The 23,341-nt window shown below is 37.4% G+C and overlaps 1 protein-coding gene across 6 annotated transcripts in view; it reads right to left on the bottom strand.

Moving 5' to 3' along the window:
- Positions 1–23,341, bottom strand: part of OXR1 (oxidation resistance 1) — a 479,029-nt gene that overhangs the window by 157,098 nt on the left and 298,590 nt on the right. Inside the window, exon 1 of one of the 6 annotated variants that reach the window (XM_032246288.1) lies at positions 14,520–14,895. The exons of the other annotated variants lie outside the window; for them this stretch is intronic. Coding sequence (XP_032102179.1) covers positions 14,520–14,532 — 13 coding nt within the window. The 5' untranslated portion in view covers positions 14,533–14,895. Of the gene's footprint in view, positions 1–14,519; positions 14,896–23,341 lie in introns of those variants that run through there. 6 annotated transcript variants of the gene reach the window in all.

Below are 23,341 nucleotides of genomic sequence, written 5' to 3'. Positions count from 1 at the left end.
CTCCTGTTATTTCATTTTATTTTATTTTTTTCTGAAGCAAGATATCCCTGACTTGTGAAATTAAGTTTTGGAAGATTTTGTTCAATGGCGAAGTTTATACTAAAATTTCATCCTGAATGTATTCCATCTGGACTATGTAAATATGAATATTAATCACTCCAAAATTAGCAATTGTTCTGCTCATGACTTTTGTTTTCATAGATATTTGTATACTTTCCAAAAATATTAAAAGGCACTAATTAGAATTGCCATACAGCTTATACAATATATAGTTTAAAAACAGGTGTGTTTTGAATTTTGCACATTTTGGTTCTGAAAGCAGGAATCAAAACCCAGTGAGCACACTGGGATTGTCACCACGGAATGAAGCAGGGAGGACAATCGCAGCAGAACTGTGAAAGTGACAGACATTGGTAAGTTATTATCAAAACTAGAGGAGTTTTAGAGAGACTCTGAGAAAGAGAGGCAGGAGTTACTTTTCCTTCTGTAGTGATAGAGCTGTCATAAGGACAGGAAGCACCTGGCAGGAAAAACTGAAGTTAGCAGAAGTGAGCCTGAAGGAGATATCTTATAAGGCATTAAGCTTGCAGAGAAGGCATGTGTTAAGCCACTAATCTCTTATCTTAAAAGGTCAAGAAAAAATTCAACAAGGTGGGTAAAGGCTGACTTAGTCAGAGTATGGATTTCACCATATCTAAGCCTCAAGCTCCTCCACAAGTTTAAAAGGTTTGGATGAAGTGTGGGGACGTTCACGTAGGGCTCTAATGGAGAAGTGTTGAGAGAAACTAATGACCACTAGGCACCTATGGAACAGGGGGAAGGCCCTGAACTCAGATGATTTTGTATGAAAGGTTCTAGCATTGGGAAATAATGCCCAAGTGGAGACTGAAACAATCTTTAGAGGGTGGCCAGAGGAGGTGACAAAATATAGTATGTGCAAAAGTCCAAAGGCAAGAAAGGGAGATCTTAGCAACAGGGAAAGGAAATAGCTAGATACTATGGGAGTGTGGGCAGTAAAGAGGAAATTGGCAAGAGATGATGAGGAAATGAAGCAGAAGCCAGATCATGAAGGGCCTTGTGAATAGTGATCAGAGACCTGGGAAATGGGGAATCCAAGGGGGCAATGTGGGACCATTTAAGGGTGAGCAACTTAAGCAAACCTGTAAGCTTAATCTTTTCACTTAGAATATGGAAATAATTCTGCCTGGCTCAATGAGTTATAACGAACATCAAATAAAAATGCATGAGCAGAACTTTGCAAGCTAAAAGCTTGATAGAAAAATATTTTGTAGTAGTCCTCTCTCTTATTGTGCAAATATCAAATACCCAAAACAGATATCAAGAAGTTTATTTTGTAGAATTGTTTGTGTTAAATTTGCCTTCCTCTCTTAGTCCATTCAGGCTGCTATAACAAAAATACCATCAACTGGGTGTGGCTTATAAAGAACAGAAATTTATTTCTCATGATTCTGGAGGCTGAGAATTCCAAGATCAAGGTGCCTGAAGATTCTGAAAGGAGCCTGCTTTCTCATGAGCAGCCTTCATCTCACTCTAATTTCACAGGAATTACGGAATCTCTCCTGAGCCTCTTTTATAAAGACATGAATCCCATTTATGAGGGCTCCGCTCCTATGACTTAATCATCTCCCCAACAAAGGCTCACCTTTTAACAGCATTGCCTTGGGGTTTAGGGTTTCAGTATATGAATTTTGGGGAGAAACAAACGTTCAGACCACAGCACTTTTCCTCTTTGCTTTAAAGATGTGTTCTGTGAGGTGTACATTTCACATACTAGTTCTTTACCATTCAACGTATACCGCTTGGATAAATGGAAAGAACCATTTCTTCTATAGAGTAGGAAAGTCAATTAAAAAAACACCAACCGGCCGGGCGCGGTGGCTCACGCCTGTAATCCCAGCACTTTGGGAGGCCGAGGCGGGTGGATCACGAGGTCTAGAGATTGAGACCATCCTGGTCAACACGGTGAAACCCCGTCTCTACTAAAACTACAAAAAATTAGCTGGGCATGGTGGCACATGCCTGTAATCCCAGCTACTCAGGAGGCTGAGGCAGGAGAATTGCCTGAACCCAGGAGGTGGAGGTTGCGGTGAGCCGAGATTGCGCCATTGCACTCCAGCCTGGGTAACAAGAGCGAAACTCCGACTCAAAAAACAAAAACAAAAACAAAAAAACCCACAAAACACCAACCTCCCCTCTATGAGTCATTGCTGAAAAGTCACCAAGGTTCACTCTGACCTCTCTATTTAAAAATACAATGTGCACCCTCTATTTTTGATCCCTCTTAACCTGCTCCAATTTTATTTATTTCCTTGCACTCATTTCCTTCTAATGTGCTGATAAATTTATTATTTATTAGTTCTGGAATGTAAGTTCCTTGAGGGAAGGGCTCTTCATCTGTTTTTTTGTTTTGTTTGTTTGTTTTTTCTTTATTGTTTTTTTGAGACAGAGTGAGACTCTGTCTCCCCAGGCTGGAGTACAGTGGCATGATCTCAATGCACTGCAACCTATGCCTCCTGGGTTCAAGTGATTCTTTTGCCTCAGCCTCCTGAGTAGTTGGGATTATAGACACACACCACCATGCCCAGCTAATTTTGTATTTTTAGTAGAGATGGGGTTTCCCCATGTTGGCCGGGCTTGTCTCAAACTACTGATCTCAAGTGATCTGCCAACCTTGGTCTCCCAATGTGCTGGGATTGTAGGTGTGAGCCACCGCACCCAGCCCTTTCATCTGTTTAGATAACGGATTGATCTTGTGTGCCTAGGCTGATCTTTGGTATTAGTAGGTGGTCAATAAATACTTATTGAACAAACTGAATGAATAAAAGAAAGGTCAGTATAAAGTTTTGCTAAAATTTACATTTAAAAAATAATATATGGTAATTTGAAATTACAAAATTAGGAGAAGGAAGAAACATTTAGAATGCCTTTTTTAAAAATCTAAAGCCTTACTCAAAACTTTCTTTTTCAAGAGTTTGTGTTCACCAGACACCTGTAGCTAAACATGCCACAGATTTCATTTCCAAAAATACTCAAATGTGTACTGAATTCTAATTTCAGCAGGTTTTCAGAATTTGAACACAGCTCTAGGAGTTTTACTCGTCACAAATGTTTATGGGATATGCTGCATCTCTATGAGGCATGTGGGATTATCTACAAGCAAGAAGGAAAGGCCATTTCTGGCATTATTGCATGCTGGTAAAAGTGACCATAAAACAAGATAAATGCTGCTTTTTTTACTGTTTTTCCACATGAGGTAGAGTTCTATCACTCTTAAGGAGAAATGATACTTCTTTTAAACAGAAAAGATAATGATGAGACTGCTTGTTTAACAAAGCAAAAAGACAGTTCTGTGCATGCTTCTTCCTCAGAGTCCAGAGAACAGAAGTTGGTTCTAATTTTAAGGCAAAGGTTGCAAACTGGTAGTCCACACAAAGAAGAGTGTGGTTTTGCCTATATGTTTCAAAAACTTTTTTGAATTCATTGACAACATTTAAAGAATAGAAAGTGCTTCATAAAAATGCAGAATGTCGACTTCCACTGAAAAATCTAGCAGCAATGGGCAGGCATCTGCAGAGCAACAGCTTAACAGAGCTAAACAAGAGCTGTCTCTTTGATCAGGCTAATACTTTCCAGTTCCCACAACTGCCCCTGCCACTTCCCCTCCTATGTAGTACTTGCCCCTACAGACAGGGGGCATTGTGAAAAGCACCTTCCAATGGAGGAGAGCCCAGCTCTCCACAAATGGTTCATTTGTGTCCACTCTGCTGTTAGCGTTTCACAGGTCAGTTCCAAATCTTAGCAGCAATGTAAGTCAGTTCATTCTTATCAGTATCCTTGGGCTCCAAATTCCATGCCTCACAGTCTTGCTGGTCGCCTCCTCTTATTTTCAACTAAACTTGCTCAAGAAGAGATTACGCACTCACTCACACTGAAAGTAGAAAGGCAGACGAGAACACTAGGAGGTCTGAAAACTAAAGGTGTAACTCTCAACTAAATAATAAAGTTCTAAAAAGAGCAGACAACTAAGCAGTAGTAAGTGGTGGGTTCCCAAGGCTTCTATGGGGGGGTCTGACATGATTCTTCCAGTCTTGTGTGTAACAAAGAGGACTATCCACAGGTTTGCTGGTTTCAGGACTACCTATACAAACTTCCAGTGGAAATCGATGATGAATTAATCATTTAATTTTGAACTAATTTCAAAGATGACAAGAAGGTCCTCTTAAACAGAAATATTGGTGTTGACATACCCTTATTGGAGTTTCACTTTATTGGGGACAAAGAAGAAATCAGCTCTCAAAATAGAGCCACATGTCCTTTGCACTGCTAGCTAGAAAAAATAAATAAGCTTCGGCAATCTAATATACTCTAATATTTACTTCCCCTGGATATTGTGACCTTTGCTGAAAATATGTCAGCAATCTTAACAAAAGTCCTCATGGTTTCTAACCTGTGGTATCATAGACTGTGGTGAACTGCAATGTCCTAACATTTAAACATAATGGCCTGTTCCAGCTTGATGTACCTTAAAACAAATCCATCATCTACGTTTTGTTTCCTTCTTTTTACTCAACCTACAGCCTATCAAGCAATTGAGATATGGTGGCTGTGTAGGGGGGCTTGGTAGGATGACCAATCCCATTCCTTTCTGCATATAGCCTGGTAAATGAGTAAAGCATACCATAAACCTTGAGTTTACCACCTTAATTTCCATAATTGGACTGAGTTAAATCGGAATAAATTATTAATATAAATAATATAAAATATCTATTATGTACATACTGCAATTTCTAGGTGGGTTGTGCTGTTTTAGATACAAAGATAAAAGAAATCAATTCTGGATCCACTATTTTATATGATATCTCTATACAAATTAGACAAAAAAGGACTCTCCTCTTCATGGGAATAGCCTGCGACAGGGAGCTCAGCTTGAGTGCAGAGTTCAGGCTGGTCTGGTGCCCTTGTGAAGGAGTCAAGGTGCACAGTGATACAGGGTGGCCTGCAAGTCCTAACCCTTGATCTCAAGATTGGGATTTAACAGGCAGTGAGGCAGGCAGTCAAATAACAGATATTCTAGGACAGAGGTTAACATAGAAAAGCTACACTTGAAATATGTAGAGTTCAAATGATGGAAATTATATAATTGAAGAATCCAGAAAAGCTTCACAAAAGAAATCTTAAAAGGCAAGCTGCAATGGAAATGAGGAGCGGACTCAAGGAAGGGATTCTAAACAGAGGAAAACATCTGAAAAAGGAACAGGGGACTGTAAGGGTCACATTTAGAAAACACGGGTTCAGTATTGCTACTGTTTATGCAATGTCTATATAAATGGTAGAAACAGAGAACTCTTATCCTACCATCTATTTTCCTTTCAACATCCAGAGAGAGCACCTTATATCATAAATCACATCATTGCTCTGGTTGGAATCCTTCAATGACTTCCTCTTGCAATTTAGAATAAAATCCAAGCTCCCTACTGTGACCTGGACTCTGTTAGTCTTCCTGCATTCTCCTTTAATACAATCATATGGGACTTTTGTTTCTTTCCCTGTACCTTGCTATACCAAAGTTACTTCCATTTCCTGGCCTTTGTGCTTGCTCTTCCCGTAGATCTTCAAAAGTTTGGCTTCTTCTCTTCATATCACCATCACCTTCTCAGAGGAGACTGCCCTAGACACTTCTGGAGTCAGAAGTGGCTTGGTTTCCAATCTTGGTTCCACCACTTAGGATCATTCTAGCACCTGCCTCACTATCTTCATCTGTAAAGTAAAGTAGCTACTTGCGATTTACAGTGAGAATTAAATGAAAGAAATCATGGAAAGCACTGGGAACAGTGCCTTGAATTTCATGTTCTCCTAGTACTCTAGAAATCTTTATAATCATTACTATTTAATGCACTTATCCTATTAAATTATTTATTGATATTTTTCTCATTTATTGGCTGTTTACTCACACGAGAATATCAGTTATGTAAGTTCAGGGATTTTGATTTTCACTTCTCCATTTTGAGTCCTTCTAGGTAGGCACACAATAGTTTGTTGACTTTTAATTTAACAGGGAAAAGGCAATATGGTAAAGCAGGAGGACTTGACTTTTCCATAATGTAATCTATATCTTCTGCCACCCATGTCATCCAGATCACTTTCAGGAGCTCAGTTTTCTCCTCAGCATGATTTTATAATCTGGCGACAGAATGCGTTAATTTTGAGAACAGGTGAAGAAGGAAAATGATGTATCAGGCAGCAGGGGGCAGCAGTGTGTTGGCAATGCATCTGCAGCTCTCACGCCAGGTATCCTCTCATTTCCTATTTTATGAATAACCTTGTGTTTAAATTTCCCATCAAATCATTACATCCCTTGAGATAAAGAAATAACTGGTGTTTTCAGAGAAATGAATTGTAAAATGTTTTTTCTCTCTGTAAAAATGGAGTTTTCAATTCAAGCATCAAGAAAATGGGTTCTTGGGCTCTTATTTCAGCCAAATGGGAAACAGCCATGGGGACACCCCACCGCCCAGCTTCCAATTATTGGGTGGATAGTGGTGGTGGTGGTAGCAATATTTATCATTCCCACCTGTGTTATGTTTACCAGCTGTGTGACCTTTGGAATGTTGAGAATAAGCGGTAAAAGGTAACTTACCTATAATTATACATTTAATTCACAGACCAAACTTGTAACCAAGTACCCAAATTTTTCTACAAGTAAGAGTTATTTTTAATAATTTTTCTTTCCTCCTTTTCCCCTTGTTCCCCATGTCCTATTTAGCTCTTTAGAAATGCAATGATAACCTTTACCTTCCCTTCACCAGACGCTCCCCACACAGCGAGCTTATCTAGCCATGCACTTATTACAAAAGCTCCAAAGCCAGAACTCTCTCCCACCAGGAGACTGCCTAAAGACAACAGCCAATTTACAACCTAAAGTGTGCCCTGTGATGGAACTCTCTCCTACCTGGAGGGTGTCTTCAGACATGGCCATTTTGTAACCCACGTCTGCCTGTGATGGTGCCAGCTCACCAGCCAGTAAATAAGGCACCAAAATGAGCAGCACCTGCTTGCTCTCTCTCCTGCATGCTATTCACACCAAATACCCCTTTAAAATTTCTGCTTTCTGCCCCAAATGTGAATCAATCCACTAAAGGCAGGAGCCTATACTTCTTTCCCTAAGCTAAGCTTTGGATTAAAGTCAATACCAGACTTTGCTCTTGTTAGTTGGACTTTGCAAGCAGTGCATGACAGAACCTACATTTTGGTTACAAAGTTATGAGTTAGATATTAAAACACCAAACGGTGAAAGATTAAGTAATCTGCCTAATATTGTGCAGCTGAGATATACAAGCCCTGATAGGAAGCTTTAATTATTATGCCATATTAAAAGAAATTGCTTGGTTTAAAATGAGAAATTATATGAATTTCTTGCACGTAAATGAAGACCAAGAACCAAGGAACATTTCCCTTCTTGCTTGACACATCAGATCATTAAAGAAGAGCGTCAGTGCTCAGCTAACCCAATATCTGGCAGTCCTATCAAAGATAACTCAAAATAGGTTGGGAGTCCTTTGAGATATATTGAATTTCCACACCATCACTGCAGTTTCTTCTCCTTCTTTAAAAAATATTGCTTATATTTAGAAGACTGTTCAGCTGGCCTTACCTTCATGGATCTATTATTCTAATTAATTATTTATTTAAATATCTATCTTTTCCTTCTCTGTTCTCAGGCATCCTAGTGCCATTTTCTTTTCCTTTTCCCCAGCTCAAAATAATGGTTATAGTCAGTGATTCAAATATTAATGTTCCAGTCTATACCCATAAGAAAACATGCAAGAAGAGAGAGAGGTTTCAAGAAAAGGAGAGGAGGAAAAGCCACATTATGTAGTTTATCCAGGCACAGCAATGGCCACAGGTGTGCACACACCTCAACCAGAACTCCAATGATGATAACAAATCTATCTACAGAGACTTCTCTGAGAAGTGCTGCAGGCTATCATTTGAGAACATTCTTTATTTAAAGTCCATCTTAAAATAACAACCGTAACCACAAGGTGTCTTTGTATTTTCAAATATAACACTGTCATGATAAACAAGCTTTGCTGAGATGTGAGTGTGAGCTTCAAGTGGACCTTTAGTTCTGCCTGGTCTTTGTATTATATTTTCATAGTTCATTCACTCTCTTATTCTCCTAGAGGATAACTGCACACCATTTATTCTTTCCTCCCAAATCCATGAAAATCTTCAAACATCCTTATTCTCCACTGATAATCTTGGTTATTACTTTACTGAAAAAAAACCTGAGAACTTCCACACACTCAATACCACATTGTCTCACCTACTAGTATCTGTGACCACTGACTCAACCTTCTCAGATACTTTAATCTAATGTATCCCCATCCTCTCTCACCTATTCAGGGATAATCTTGAAACTCTTTACTCTCTTCTATACTATGTAATTTTCCACTCTTTACTGGATTACTCTAATCCACATAAAAATATGCTGTTATTTTCTCATCTTAATAAAGCCCTTTCCTGACCCAATTTACACCATGGAGGAACACTCCTTTCTATTGCTTCCATTTATAGCAAAAATCCTAGAAATCTTCCATTTTATCATTTCTAACCCCTCTTATTCCATGGTGTCTTTTAAATCCATTCTAAGTGGGCCTGGAAAACCACCACTGCACTGAACTGCTGTTGCTGAAGTCACCAAAGACCTCCTCCTTACTAAACAGTCATCTCATTTCTCATTCAACACGTTAATCTCTATCTTCTTCTCCACATGCGTTCCTCACTGGCCCCCAGGACATCACAATCTCCTGATTTTCCTCCTCCACTGCTGCTCCTTCTCAGTCTCTTTTCCAGGTCTATTTCTTCCTCCCCAACACAGGAAATCCTAGGCTTCAGCACAGATCACCTATCTGTGCTTTCTCCTTTGGGGAGCTCATCCATGGCTTTTGCTGTCACCTATATATTGACTCCTAAATCAATATTTCTAGCAAAGATCTTTCTGCAAACTCCACATTCAAATAGCCAGCTAGTTTATTCTGTCTCTCAATTTAGAGACCTAGCTAACTCCTGAAACTTACTATATTCAGAAGTAAACTCCTGAATTTTCTGCAAACCTGTGCCACCCTCACTGTTCCCACTGCACGTGAGGTGAAATCCATATTCTCTGGTCAAAACTTTGAAGGAATACTTGTATGCTTTTTCTTCTCTTTTTTTTTTTCTTTCCTTCTACTCCTTCACACTTGCCCCATCATATTCATGAGGCAAATCTGTCAGCTCTACCTTTAAAATATATAAAGAATGTGCTCAGTTCTCGCCACCTCCATCACTACCATCTTGGTCTCAACTGCCATTTTTCTCACCTGAATCACAGCTATAGCTTCCTAACTGGTCTGCTTCCACTCTTGATGTTCCAGCAGTTTGTTCTCCACGTTCTAGCTAGAGCAAGTCTCTCAAAACATAAATCAGATTTTTCAAATCATTGCTCAAAATCACTAATCACTTGTCATTTCACAGGGAGTAAATACTCCAGCCCAGAATTAGGTAAAATCTCTAATTCTGAGTAAAAACTCCTATGATATCTTAGAAGATATCTGGCCCCCATTATCTCTCCAAAGGTATCTCCCATATATTTTCCTGTTCACTTCAAAAGCAGCTCCGACCTCAAGGCCTTACTTTCCTGCTTCTTGGAATGCTATTTCCCCAGGTATCTGCCTTACTAACTCCCTTACCTTTTTCATTTTTTTACTTATCTTTTTCATCTTCTCAGTGAAGCTTTCTCTTACCACCAGTAAAGATTGTGACACACACCCTCTCTGGCACTTCTGACCTCCTGGCTTGACACTGTGTTTACTCCATAGCACCTATTATCTTATTTATTCTATAATTTACTCATTCCCTACATTCTTGTTTACCTATATAGTTTTTGCCTGCTGCTGATATGTAACATAAGCTCCATGAGGCACTTAATTGAATTACTATAGCATGTAGAATGGTGGGTAATGAAGTAATGTAAAATTTAAGAAGAGTACTGAATTCAATCAGGCAGAAAAGATAAATTCCAGTCTGGGTAATGGATATACAACCTAGCAAATCAGTTTAGACAAAAGTTGCCTAAGGTGATAGGAAGAAAAGTGAATGAAATAACATGGGTTGCACTAGGTTGTAAGAAAGAGAGTAGGCTTTAGAAGTCCCACTAAATGAAGGGACTTGGACTGCTAACTTGTTTTTAAATAGAATTTTCCTAGGAGTATCTGAGAAGCCCTATTCCAGAATTGCCATGAACAACACAAAACTATGGTCATAGTTGCTGTTGTAGACTGGAGATGATGATAAAAGTCTCCTTAATCAAATAAGATCAAATAAGTAACTTTTTTCACCCCAGGAAACTTTAATAGAAATGACCATTTTTAAAGTTGGGTTTATAGAGGAACAGTGGATTTTCTAATTGACATATTTTAATTATGTTTTTTCTCTTTATAAGCTTAATTTTAATTTTTATCAAAGTTCCACATAAACTAAAGAAGCAAATAACTAGTTCTAGGGTACTTGTAAAATAAAGCAATCCTGCCAATCCCATCCTTTTTTCTACTCCCCAGAGCCAACCACTCTGAATTCTTTTCTCTTACCTGTACCAGCCTAGACTATTTTTATGTGGCATAGCTGTCTTAGAGTCGCCCTTTGCGGGATTCTCTTCACTCCTTCCTTATGGGTATCTCCTATTTCTTGGATTCCATGTTTTCTCTTTCTCATATTGCTGGAGCACTTGAGAAACTGTAATGGATGGGAAATTTTTCAAAAGGTGCATATAAGAAAATGGCTTTATTCTACTCACATAGTTGATTTATAATTTTAGTAAAACTATTGATAGGAAATTATTTACCGTTCCAATTTAAAGGCATACTCTATTATTTTGTAACTTCTAGTATTGCTATAGAGAAGTTCTATATCATTCTGATTCTTGATCGATTGAATGAATATGTCTCCCTGATGATTTAAGAATCTTTTCTTTGACACAAGTTTTCTGAAATTTCATGGAAATATGCATGAGAGTGAGACTTTTTTTCATTGTTCTTGCTACTGAGCTCTTTTAATTTGGAAACTCATGTCCTTTAGTTCTGGGGAATTTTCTCACATTATTTCTTTGACTTTTCTCCCACCTCCCCCCAACCCCCCTCTCTCTTTTTAAGTCTGGTACCTGTTTGGATGATGGCATTCCACTTCTGGTCCTCTAATTTCTCGACATTTTCTTTATTATTTTCACCCTTTTCCTACTTTCAGGAAGATATTCTCCAAAGCTTTTACTGGGCTTTTCATTTATGCAATTATACCTTCAACCTCTTAGAGATTTTTGTTTCCTGAATATCCCTTTTTGTATCACCCTATTTGGTTTCGTGGATACAATATATTTTACCCTTTTAAGAATAGTAAGAATCTCTTTAGAAGGTTTTCTTTCTTCCCAAATATTTTCTGTTCCTTCCAAATTTTCTTTTCCATGTCCTTGGTTTAGTCAGTGTTCTTATATTAGAAGTTGAACCTCAATAAATTTCCCATTTAAGACTGAGGCACTAAAAAAGCAGATTGGAAGGAAGTGACTGCAATCTTGACTGTAGGATGCTCTGGCTGAGCTGTTTCTAAGAGGAGTCTCCATGTCAGTAACATTGTCTTTTCTCCTGGGTCAGTCTGTTTTTTAAAAGATATTTGAGTTTTATCTTTATTACTACTTTTTAAAATACTCAATATCACCAACTTCTTTCAGGAGTTCTGCACTGTAAATTGGGTGCTTCTCAGTTATTCCCACTGCTAGTGTTAGCTTTCTTTTTTTTTTTTTTTTTGAGACTGAGTCTTGCTCTGTCGCCAGGCACCAGGCTGGAGTGCAGTGCCATGATCTTGGCTCACTGCAACCTCCACCTCCCAGGTTCAAACTATTCTCCTGCCTCAGCCTCCTGAGTAGCTGGGACTACAGGTGCATGCCACCATGCCCAGCTAATTTTTGTATTTTTAGTAGAGACGGGGTTTCACCATGTTGGCCAGGATGGTCTCGATCTCTTGACCTCATGATCCACCCGCCTCAGCCTCCCACAGTGCTGGGATTATAGGCTTGAGCCACCACTCCCGGCCCGATAGTGTTAGCGTTCTTGGGTCTGCTAAATTATCTGCTTTCAACAGATTTTATTGCTGTTATCTCCTCTTCTGGTTTTGGTCCTTTTGACATATGTCTCCTTAGAAAATCCCTTTACTGTCATTTTAGTTGAGGATAACAAAGGAACAGACCTTAATGATTGCATTTAATCCGCCATCTTTTACTGGAACTCTTGCTTCCAGTCCTGATTTTAAGATATTTGAAATGCTTAGGAGAATCTAATTTACTACATTTATAAGTTTGATTTATTAGTTTTACAGAGGTTAAGTGTTCAGCTAGCACTGGCTTATTACATTTTAAGTTTGCCCCATCAGGCGTTTAAAGTGTTTGTTAAAAAAATCATATAAATTTGTAATCTAGTTTGAAGTATTTAAATAAGTTTAATAGGCTTGTAAGTGAGAGTAAATTTCGGGAGAACTTAATCCATTAAAGTTATGAGTCAATGGAATCAAGTGACTATGTTTTATATGAAAATACTTAGACTTATGAATTGCCCTTAAAGCTTAAAGAAAAACTACACCCTCCAATTAATACTCAGTTTATGAATGTTATATATTCAGACAAAAGTAACTTTTGTCTTTTTTTTAAAAAAAAAAAAAAAAAAAAAAAAAAAAACAACCGTCCTAACAACTAAACACTTAATCAATGGGAATAAGTTTAAAATAGAATAACTACATTATGTCATAGAAGTGGAGAAGCTATGGAAATGGAACTTTGTCTCAGTTTTGGCTGAAACTCCAAAGCTGAACACTGCAGGGTGGATGCCAAATATATTCATATCCTAAAAGTGGTGCCAAGAGACTGTGACATTGGTTTGGTCTATAACATCTTTAAAACATGTAAGACAATTGATAAGGAAGATGCATCTCCAAAGTCTCATTATTTTATAAATTAGCAGTTTTTTTGTAAAATAAGTCTGCTTGTCAAGTGATAAGCTTTAGAGGTTATTTTCTAAAAACAGGGGAAAAAAACACTTCTGTTGCTTAATAAGGTTTTTCCACTACTTTATAAAATGTGGTGGGTGTTTTCTCTCTAACTTCATTGTTATTAAGCTTTGCTCAGAAACTCAATAAGGAATTTGCCTCTTTAATATTAGTAAAGACTAAATTAAAATGTTGTAAAAGACTGCTTATTTTTATTTAATGCTCTTCCTTGCAGAATACTACCACCAAGAAGAAATAATTGTAAGCTCTACCATGGCAGGGACCTTTCTGTTTCAGTCACCATGCTAGCTAATCAGCATTGAGAATACAGGAACAAAAACCTTCTTGTCCCCAGGTTTGCTATTTTCAGCTGTCACAAAGAACAAGTGCTTTGGTTGTATTTTATTCTTAACTTTTACTCCTATACTTCCAAATAATCTTGTTTTACCTAATAGGTCTTTGTTATTTTTATTCCCTTGAAGTAAGCTGCCCTGGATTTTGACCAGTATTTATCTTCTTTTATATATATGTGTGTGTGTGTGTCAATAGAAAAAAATCTGTCTTGCTGGTTTTTAAAATCCATTATTGTTAAAAATTATCTGATAGCTTTAGAAAATGTACTAGTCACTGGGTAGAAAATAATCATCTTTTTTTTTTTTTTTTTCTGAGATAGATTCTTTCTCTGTTGCCCAGGCTGGGATGCAGTGGTGTGGTCTCGACTCACTGCAACCTCCACCTCCCAGGTTCAAGCGATTCTCCTGCCTCAGCCTCCCTACTAGCTGCCACCATGCTCAGCTAATTTTTGTGTTTTTAGTAGAGATGAGGTTTCGCCATGTTGACCAGGCTGGTCTCGAACTCCTGACCTCAGGTGATCTGCCAACCTCAGCTTTCCAAAGTGCTAGGATTACCAGCATGAGCCACCATGCCTGGCCCCAAAAATGATAATCTTCCTTTCTACATACTAGTAATTTTTTGAGAATCTCAATATGGCTGTCTCACAGTAAGTGTGACATTAAATGCATTGGAAGTTCATTTTATTCATTTGCTTTCATGTTTAAAATGAAAAAAAGACATTTACTTCTAGAAGCCTCTATGAATGAAATGGGAATTGGAAACCAGAAAAATCAAGTAACATTAATAGAAATAAGATAAATGTTTTAAAGATTTTTAAAAATAATCTTATACCACATAATCAAAATATTACTGACAACACACATTAATATTCATTTCTTAAAATCAAAAGTTGGCCATTTCTGATAGCCTATAAAAGGGCCACTAAACAAATATCCAAATCTACTGTTATTTGCATATACTGTTTGGTTAATTTATATGATCCAGTAGCAAGAATCTGCTTGCCTCTACAAATGATTGACATTTTAGGCAAATGCAAAAAAAAAAAAAAAAAATAGAAAGGCATGATTTCAGAAACTTACTTCTCAGCGTCATGGATATTGGGCATATTTTCTTGGAATTCAGCTTTCAGCAGCAGTGGTTTGTCAAGTTCTCTTTCAAACGTTCTTGCTATTTCACTGGATTATTTCCATCCAAAATTCTAATCTTTAAGTACAGACTGTCTTTGAATAGCATCATATTTTTTCTTCATCTTTAGCAGACTAGTGAAGTGAGAAGTCTACACCTTCCCACTTGTCTTCCTCTGACTAATTTTAAGAAGATTTCAGTGCTGGGTAAGACAGTGATAGCCACAGGAATGAAGAAACAAATATGTGTTTTAAGTTCAAAAGAGCAAGTTATTCATTTACTTAAGGAATGTTCAGGAAAAACCTTAGCCTTTGAAAGTGAACACACTTAGAAGGCTGGATAATATTTAAATATATTGACCCTGCATGTTTGCTCAAAAAATATTAGCTTAAGTCATATATTTTTAAAATAAAAACTATATTGCATCATCAAAAAAAGAAGATAATATATTGTTTTATAGACAATAGCAAGTGTTGGTGACAATGTGGAGAAATTGGAACTGTAATGTACTATTGGCAGGATGTAAAATAATGCTACCACATTAGGAAACAGTATGGACTTTCCACAAAAAATTTTAAAAAAAACATAGTATCCAACAATCTCAGTTCTTGATATGAATTCCAAAGAATTGAAAGCAAGGTTTCTATAATATATCTGCATATCTATGTTCACAGCAGCACTATTCAGTATTGCCAAGAAGTGGCATCAAACTAAATGTCCACCAGTGAATGAATAGGTATACAAATGTGATACTTATGGAAAATGAAATATTATTCAGTCATAGAAAGAAAACCCTGTCATATGCTACAACATGGTTGAACCTTGAGGATACTATGCAAAGAGAAGTAAGCCCGTCACGAGAAGATAACTACTGTTAAGATTCGACCTTTCTTAGGTATACAAAGTAGTCAAATTCATAGAAACAAAAAGAGTTGTAGGAAGGGGAGAAGGAGAATTGTGACTTAATGGGTATAGCATTTCAGATACACAAAACCAAAAAAGTTCTGGAGATCTGTTTCACTATGATACGAATATTCTTCACACTACTGAACCGTACACTTAAAGATGGCTAAGATGGTTTAAAACGATATAATGCTTTAAAGGATACTTGTTGAAATCATTCTCTGTCTGTAGTTCTGTGCATTTAGAGTCACAGCTGCCAGTCAGTCACACACAGGAAGAAAATGCTGGCCATCAGTATGCTTTCCAATCTAAATAATGAATAGTGATTTTATGCAGCTGGCGGGAAATGTGTGGTCAATCAGAATGCACATGCTTCTGTGCTCTCATTCTGTGAGCCTAGAATGAGAACAACATTTGCTCTGCTGCCATGAGACCAGTGAAACTTTTTGGACTTGCAACCAACCATGACTACCCCAAACCTCACTGAACTGAAGAACTAGACAGATTGTGAAGCCTCAATTACATAAAATCAAGCACATATAGCATAGTGATAAAAAAAAAAAATGGGACCATAAACTCAGCCTGAATTTAAATCCTGGCTCCGCTCCTTGGCTACTGTGTGCCTTTGGACAAGTGACTTAACCTTTCTAAGCTTTAATCTTTCTTTCTTTTTTTTTTTTTTTTTTGTTTGAGATGTAGGTTTGCTCTTGTTTCCCAGGCTGGAGTGCAATGGCGCGATCTCGGCTCACCGCAACCTCCGCCTCCTGGGTTCAGGCAATTCTCCTGCCTCAGCCTCCTGAGTAGCTGGGATTACAGGCACACGCCACCATGCCCAGCTAATTTTTTGTAATTTTAGTAGAGACGGGGTTTCACCATGTTGACCAGGATGGTCTTGATCTCTTGACCTCGTGATCCACCCACCTCGGCCTCCCAAAGTGCTGGGATTACAGGCTTGAGCCACCGTGCCCGGCAATCTTTCTTTCTTATGCCTGGCTGGTGCAAGGGTGATGCCTACCCTGCAGGGTTCTCATGAGCAGTGCATCAGAGGAGAATGGAAATGCTCCAGGGCCAGCAAGCTCAGTCCCAAGGCATTGCAACATCCTTCCCTGCACACTTGCAAATAATCAGACATGCAGAAATAGTCACCTAATTCTCCCACTGCAGCCTATTCTTCTCAGCTCATTTTATTTAGCTAGAAATAGCTTGCTCATTTATTTAAGCAGGACTGGAAAGCAGCAAGGCCAGAGCTAATCCAGGGCCTCAGGTAAGATGAAAGGACGCACAGGAGAACCGGAAGTTTGAGGCAAATCAGGGATAAGGAGTTTCGTATGTTAAACACTAGCAATTATAGGATTTCAGCAAGAAGGGATGGGTTTGAAGTGATCACTGTACAATCAACTACAGCCATAAATTACAATGAAAGCCAAACTGTACATCAGAAATGTGGCCTGAGGCAAGCCAGAAACCCAGAGTCGGTTCAGAAGTGGTATAATCAAAATAGTCCGGCTAGAGAAAGGCAAAACAAAAGGAGAGTGTCAAGAATTTTAGGAGCTTTGAGAGGACATTCCCAGTGAGCAATTAAGAAGGTGGTATTGGGTATACTTTCATACTAGGCAAAGAAAAAAGGCAAGGTTACCTAGGGGGTCACTATAGTCAAAGATGCCACTATAGCAGCAGTTGGAGGTATCACTATAGCAGCAGTTGGAGCAGGGTGGGAACATGGTAAAAAGTAAATGGGAAGTCTGGACAAACTTGATAAGAGCAATGCAAACACCATGTAAATACCACTGAGATGACGAATATGTATCCATGTGTGCTGAGTATTTTGCCAACTAGTGAATTTAGTGCCCAGAGTCTAGAACTCAGAAGTAAGAGGGCTAGAAATTAATCTATTTTACAAATAAATAATTGATCTACTTTACAACCGCATTCAATCTGTAAGTTGTTTTTCTTCTTGTCTTCCTGTCACAGTTTTACAATGCTGATAAAGAAGATATGCTATGCACAAGAATTTACTATGATTTATGTCCTTGAACATAGAACTATAAATATATACATGAACTCATTTACTTGCAAGCTAAACAAAGTTCAGGTAGCTTATATCAGAGTTACCATATGCGTATCCCTGTTAACTTATACATAGCAATATTAGCTTGTAGGAAAAGTATCTTATCAATCCCACTATCTGCTTTCAAAAACTCTACTGTATCTATGAATGTAGTCAGAGATAGGACACAATATAAAGAACAATGCAGGAATCAAGTTGATAGCAATAGCAGAAAACAGCTACTAACTCAGGGAATCGGGAGCAAAGGGAAAATACAGAAGCTTAGAGAGGGGACGCTGCACATTAGCCGCTGATAATATACAGTAAACACAGTTAAATATGCAATGTTGGGAACATACTTATATTAAGTGTTTATTCATTGTTTATCTGAGATTCAAATTTAACTGGGTTTCCTATATTTTATGTTAAATGTGACACCCCTATCCCTGTGAAGCCATAACCCAGATTTCTACTAAGGGGCACTGGCCAGCTAATGCTGGCGTCTCTGAAGAGGAGGGTATGAGCTGATTCTGCAAATGTTAGAAAAACTGCAAACTGAAATCAGTAGTTGCTGCTGGAATGAACCCTGGCCACAGAAAGGAAGGGTAGCTGGAGAGGAGACACAGGAACTAAAATGTACCTGAAGTGAGTTCCTCCTCCCAGTTCGAGCCTTGCAGCTTCCTTCTGGAGCCCCCTACCGGCAGAGCCTCGCAGGTGGCTGTTGGCAAAGCAGAAACTTGTGTTGCAGGAACTCAGGCCCAGTATTGTGAGGCTGAACAGAAAACGGTAGCTTTGGCCAGGTGTGGTGGCTCACACCTGTAATCCCAGCACTTTGGGAGACCAAGTCAGGTTGATCACCTGAGCTTAGGAGTTCAAGACCAGCCTGGCTAACCTGGTGAAATCCTGTCTCTACTAAAAAATAAAAATACAAAAATTAGCTGGGTGTGGTGACAGGTGCCTGTAATCCCAGCTACTTGGGAGCCTGAGGCAGGAGAATCACTTGAACCTGGGAGGCAGAGACTGCAATGAGCTGAGATCACGCCACTGCACTCCAGCCGGGGCAACAAAGCGTTACTCCGTCTCAAAAAAAAAAAAAAAAGGTTTGGGACACTGTTCAAAAGAAGACATTTATGCAGCCAACAAACACATGGAAAAAAAACTCATCATCACTGGTCAATAGAGAAATGCAAATCAAAACCACATTGAGATACCATCTCACACCAGTTAGAATGGTGATCAGTAAAAAATCTGGAGACAACAGATGCTGGAGAGGATGTGGAGAAATAGGAACGCTTTACACTGTTTGTGGGAGTGTAAATTAGTTCAACCATCATGGAAGACAGTGTGGCAATCCCTCAAGGATCTAGAAATAGAAAGTCCATTTGACCCAGCAATTCCATTACTGGGTATACACCCAAAGGATTACAAATTGTTCTATTGTGAAGACACATGCACATGTATGTTCACTGCAGCACTGTTTACAATATTAAAGACTTGGAACCAACCCAAATGCCCATTAATGATAGACTGGATAAAGAAAATATGGCACATATACACCATGGAATACTATGCAGCCATAAAAAAGGATGAGTCATGTCCTTTGCAGGGACATGGATTAAGCTGGAAACCATCATTCTCAGCAAACTGAGCCAAGAACAGAAAACCAAACACTACATGTTCTCACTCAAAAGTGGATGTTGAACATTGAGAATACATGGGCACAGGGAGGGGAACATCACACACCAGGACCTGTAGTGGGGTGGGAGGCTAGGGGAGAGATAGCAGGGGATGGGAGGATTGGGGAGAGAAAAACTAAAAAGGTCTGTAAGAAAATAACCTAAAAACTGACATATATATCCATGGTAATTTATAATTTCATGAAGGAAATAATGTAGTTTAATTGTTCATGTTATTAGCTTAGAAAGACTGCAGATGATTTATTTCAAGCTATTATTAAAGCCTATATACATTTAATAATTTTCTGGAAAATACTATAAATTCTTCTAAGTAAACGTAGTTGAAAGTTACTCCTACAAAATACAAACAAACAAAAAAATTGAATTACGAGATGCTACAAAAACAATTTACATAATCACGCCACTCTCATATGTAAGATGAGCGTATATAAAAATTTAAAAAATATTTTGATTAAAATTGTTGGAGTCCTACCAGCTTGAAATGTAATTTTAATTCCTGTAGTGTTTGCAATATTATTTATATAGCATGAGCACTCTTTCTAAATAGATGTTGATGTTTGACTTACTGAATTTAAGAATTTTCTTTCTAATGCCACAATGATCAACACTATGGTAATTACTTTATAAAAGAAATAATATAAACATTATTCAAGAGACATCCTCAGTAGACTAATGCCTAATAAACGATTTAAAAAATCACCACTCATTATGAGTTTTGAATCTCAGTTGCTTACCTTTATATGTTACATAGACTGTGTATTTATTTTTACTTTGGATAAAAATCTTCAACGACAAATGATAACTATCCAAGGTCTTCTGCAATAAAGCCTGTAGCTCTATTTGATTTTTTTAAATAACTCTCCTACCATTATAAGGAGAAATTATTATATAATTCTATTTGTCAGTAAAATACAAAAGAATAATTTCTACTCCTAAAATTTCCAGAATATTATTTAAAAAAAATAAAGTTAATTTTCTTTATTAAAGTAATACATATACATTTTAGAAAATTTACAAGATACAGAAAAAAGTAGAAGAAAATAATCTTACTCGGCCTAAGAAAAATCATAGTTAATATTACAGTACATTTACTTCCAGGATGCCTCTTCAACTTTTAAAACCAAATTTGTAATTAAATTCTATCTGCAAAGTTATATCCAGCTTTCTCCCTTATAAAAAGGATTTTTTTCTGTGACATTCAAAGTTGTTGTAAAAATAATATAAAGACATCTTAATAATCTTTGAATAGATGAGCTATAATTTACTCAAACACTGTTATTATTAAAAACATCACCATTTAAAAAAACATAATTTCAGGGTTTTTTTGGTGTGTGTTATAAACATTTCTATCTCTTCTCTTTGTCATTTTTTCAGCTACCATTATTTGTTGTTAATGTATCTGCTGATCCTTTCTACTTTGCTGTGTTTAATCTGCCACGTATTTGAAAATCATATAATCAAATGTGTTAGGATTTTATCTAGGATAAGAATTAATGTGCTTTGAAATGAGAATTTAAAGTCTTTGAGAAAACTGCATGATATTTGGGACATAAGTGAGGTGCCATTTCACAGTAATTCAATGCCCTTTCTCTCTTTTTTTTTTTAAATTCTTCAAGATTCTTGGATGGATCAAGTTTATTGGTATCATTAATGTAATTATATATCATTAAATGTAGGGGTCATCAAATGAGATATCTTCATTTACTGTGTACTTGCCTTCATGCTTAACACAATCAGGTAGGACTGTTCATATTTGCATTAAAATAAGAAATGAATAAATGCTCAAAATATGATAACTTAATGCAGACATGATATCATTGCTGGTACACTTGAAACTACACTAGGTCCCATCAGTCATCAAGGGGCTGTGAATGTCCTTTTTCACTTAATCAGCTGAGTCAGATTTATTTAATTGCGATAATGCTAGTGAGGGTGATATGAAAAAGACTAGTAGGACTAGTTTAAGAAGAAATTTTCACAACACTTTTTGGAAAGTGATTTAGCAATTTTGATTAAGAGCCTTTAAAATTTTCCTACCATTGAGTCTTCCAACCATTTTAAAGGCTTTTAATCCATATTGCTAAATCAGACAAAAGTTTGTGCATAAAGATGTTCATAATAGCATTATTAATACCGACAAAGAATGGAAACTCTAAGCATCTAACATCAGTAATATGTTGAAAAAATTCTGGAACTTTTACAGGTTAAATTAATGAACATGTATAACTGATACTGAGAATCACATTTTAATCATGTAAGAAAAATGTATATTATTAATATCAGGTTAAATAATGCAAAACTGAGTCCAATAAGGTAAATGAAAAGTCACATGGAGAAAACCCATAAAAGTAACTAAAGAGACAACTTAATGGTTATCTCTGGCTGACAGAACTGTAGTTGATTGTCATCTTCTTTATTTATTTGTAGTACTTCCCAAACTTTTAAAAAGTGTACATTCAAAAAAATCAGAAGTAAAGAGTACATGTTATAATTTTTTACATGCTAGAATCTAGAACCCATGGTAAACTGCATTAGAAGTACTATTTTCACAAGTGTATAAGAATCTTATATTCTTTCCATGATTGTTTCTATTTGAACAACGTGGGAGATCTGGACAGATGCCCCTTACTTAGCTTTGATGGATAGGACATAGTCCCTGTCCTTCAGAGGCTCTGTGCCAAAGCCTTCTTGCTTTCTCCCTACTATCTGTCCTTCTTTTTTCTATAAAGATATAGGGTTCAACTGGGCCCAGTGCCGTCCAGTAAATGATCTATGTCCTAGACTTACTTGGTGCTAGGTGTGGTCATGTTTGTGGCCAATAAGAACTAAACAGAAGTGATGTGGCAACATTTGGGTCATGTTTCTACAAGGAGGGTTCTGCGTCCATCTTTCATTTCCCCGCTTTGTTTTCACTGGCAGATGTTGGAGTGGGAGAGAAGTTACCAGCAAATCCTTTTTAGATCTAGAGATCAGAGTCAAATATTAAGGAAGCCAGAGGAATTGGGAGTCTCTACCCTTTATACCAAAAAACCTGCCCAGGAGGTTACTTGTCTTCAGACTGTTGTGTGAGACAAAAATAAACGTCTTCGGCCTTTACTACAGGAGCAAAATTAGTATCCTGACTGTTTCTGCTTCTATCTGGCAGAAGTAGTTGGATTTAGTGGATTATTCTTAGAAGATTAAGTCACCATTAATTACCCTCAAACTAAAATCACTATGTTTAGTAGCCATTTCCCAACATTTAAATAGCTAATCTTAAATAACCCATTCTGTAGGCCAATTAATATAGCAATTTCAGAGTGCAGAGGGCCATGCTACTTGAAACCAGATGTCCCAGAAGCCATCTAGATTTCTTCTAAGAATGAATGCTTTCTTTCTTTCAAATTTAAAATCACTCATTAAATGCCACATGGCCCAGAATCAACTGATGTTAGAATAATCAAAGAATTTATTGAGAAAATGTTGTGAATACTTTTAGGTTACATGGTTTCCCATTCTACTGCCTAAATAAAAATTAGGTCCTCAACTCTTCACAATAGAATGCTGGGTACTTCAGATCAGATATCTAAAGCATAAAGAAGTCTTGCTTTACTTATTTTAAAATGCTGCACTACAGTGAGAACTTAAACATGAATTAACAGCAATAGAATACTGCTCAAACATTTACAATGGCTTTATTTGAAGAATTAATGGATATATTAGCAATCTAGTCTAGATTCTTCAAATCATGTCCTTCATTAAATTAAAACAAATATGTATACAAAAAGTCAGTATTTGACCAGTGTTTCTGAGCTTTTATAGCAGAATCATTACTGAATACAATGTCTCTGCTTTTGGCATTTCACTCAATAAACTCTTCCTTGAAGTTACTTTCTAAAAGTAGGAGATACACTTTAAGCTTTTCGCGTGCGCACGTGTGTGTGTGTGTGTGTGCGCGCGCGTGCGCGCGCGCGCATGCATGTCGTGTGTGAAGGTTAACTGTAGGTGTCAATCTGACTGAGCCATGGGGTACTCAGACATTTGGCCAAACATTATTCTGTGTAAGTCTGTGGTGGGGTGGGGAGGGGTAGGGTGGTTCTTGATGAATTTCACAATTAAACTGATAGGCTGAGTAACGTGGATCGTTACT

The sequence above is a fragment of the Sapajus apella genome, unplaced genomic scaffold (assembly GCF_009761245.1).
Source record: "Sapajus apella isolate SASKATOON/1434 unplaced genomic scaffold, GSC_monkey_1.0 scaffold3, whole genome shotgun sequence".
In the NCBI taxonomy this organism is placed as follows: Eukaryota; Metazoa; Chordata; class Mammalia; order Primates; family Cebidae; genus Sapajus; species Sapajus apella.
The sequence above is the reverse complement of the archived record's forward strand: the minus strand, read 5'-3'. Positions and strand labels throughout refer to the sequence as shown.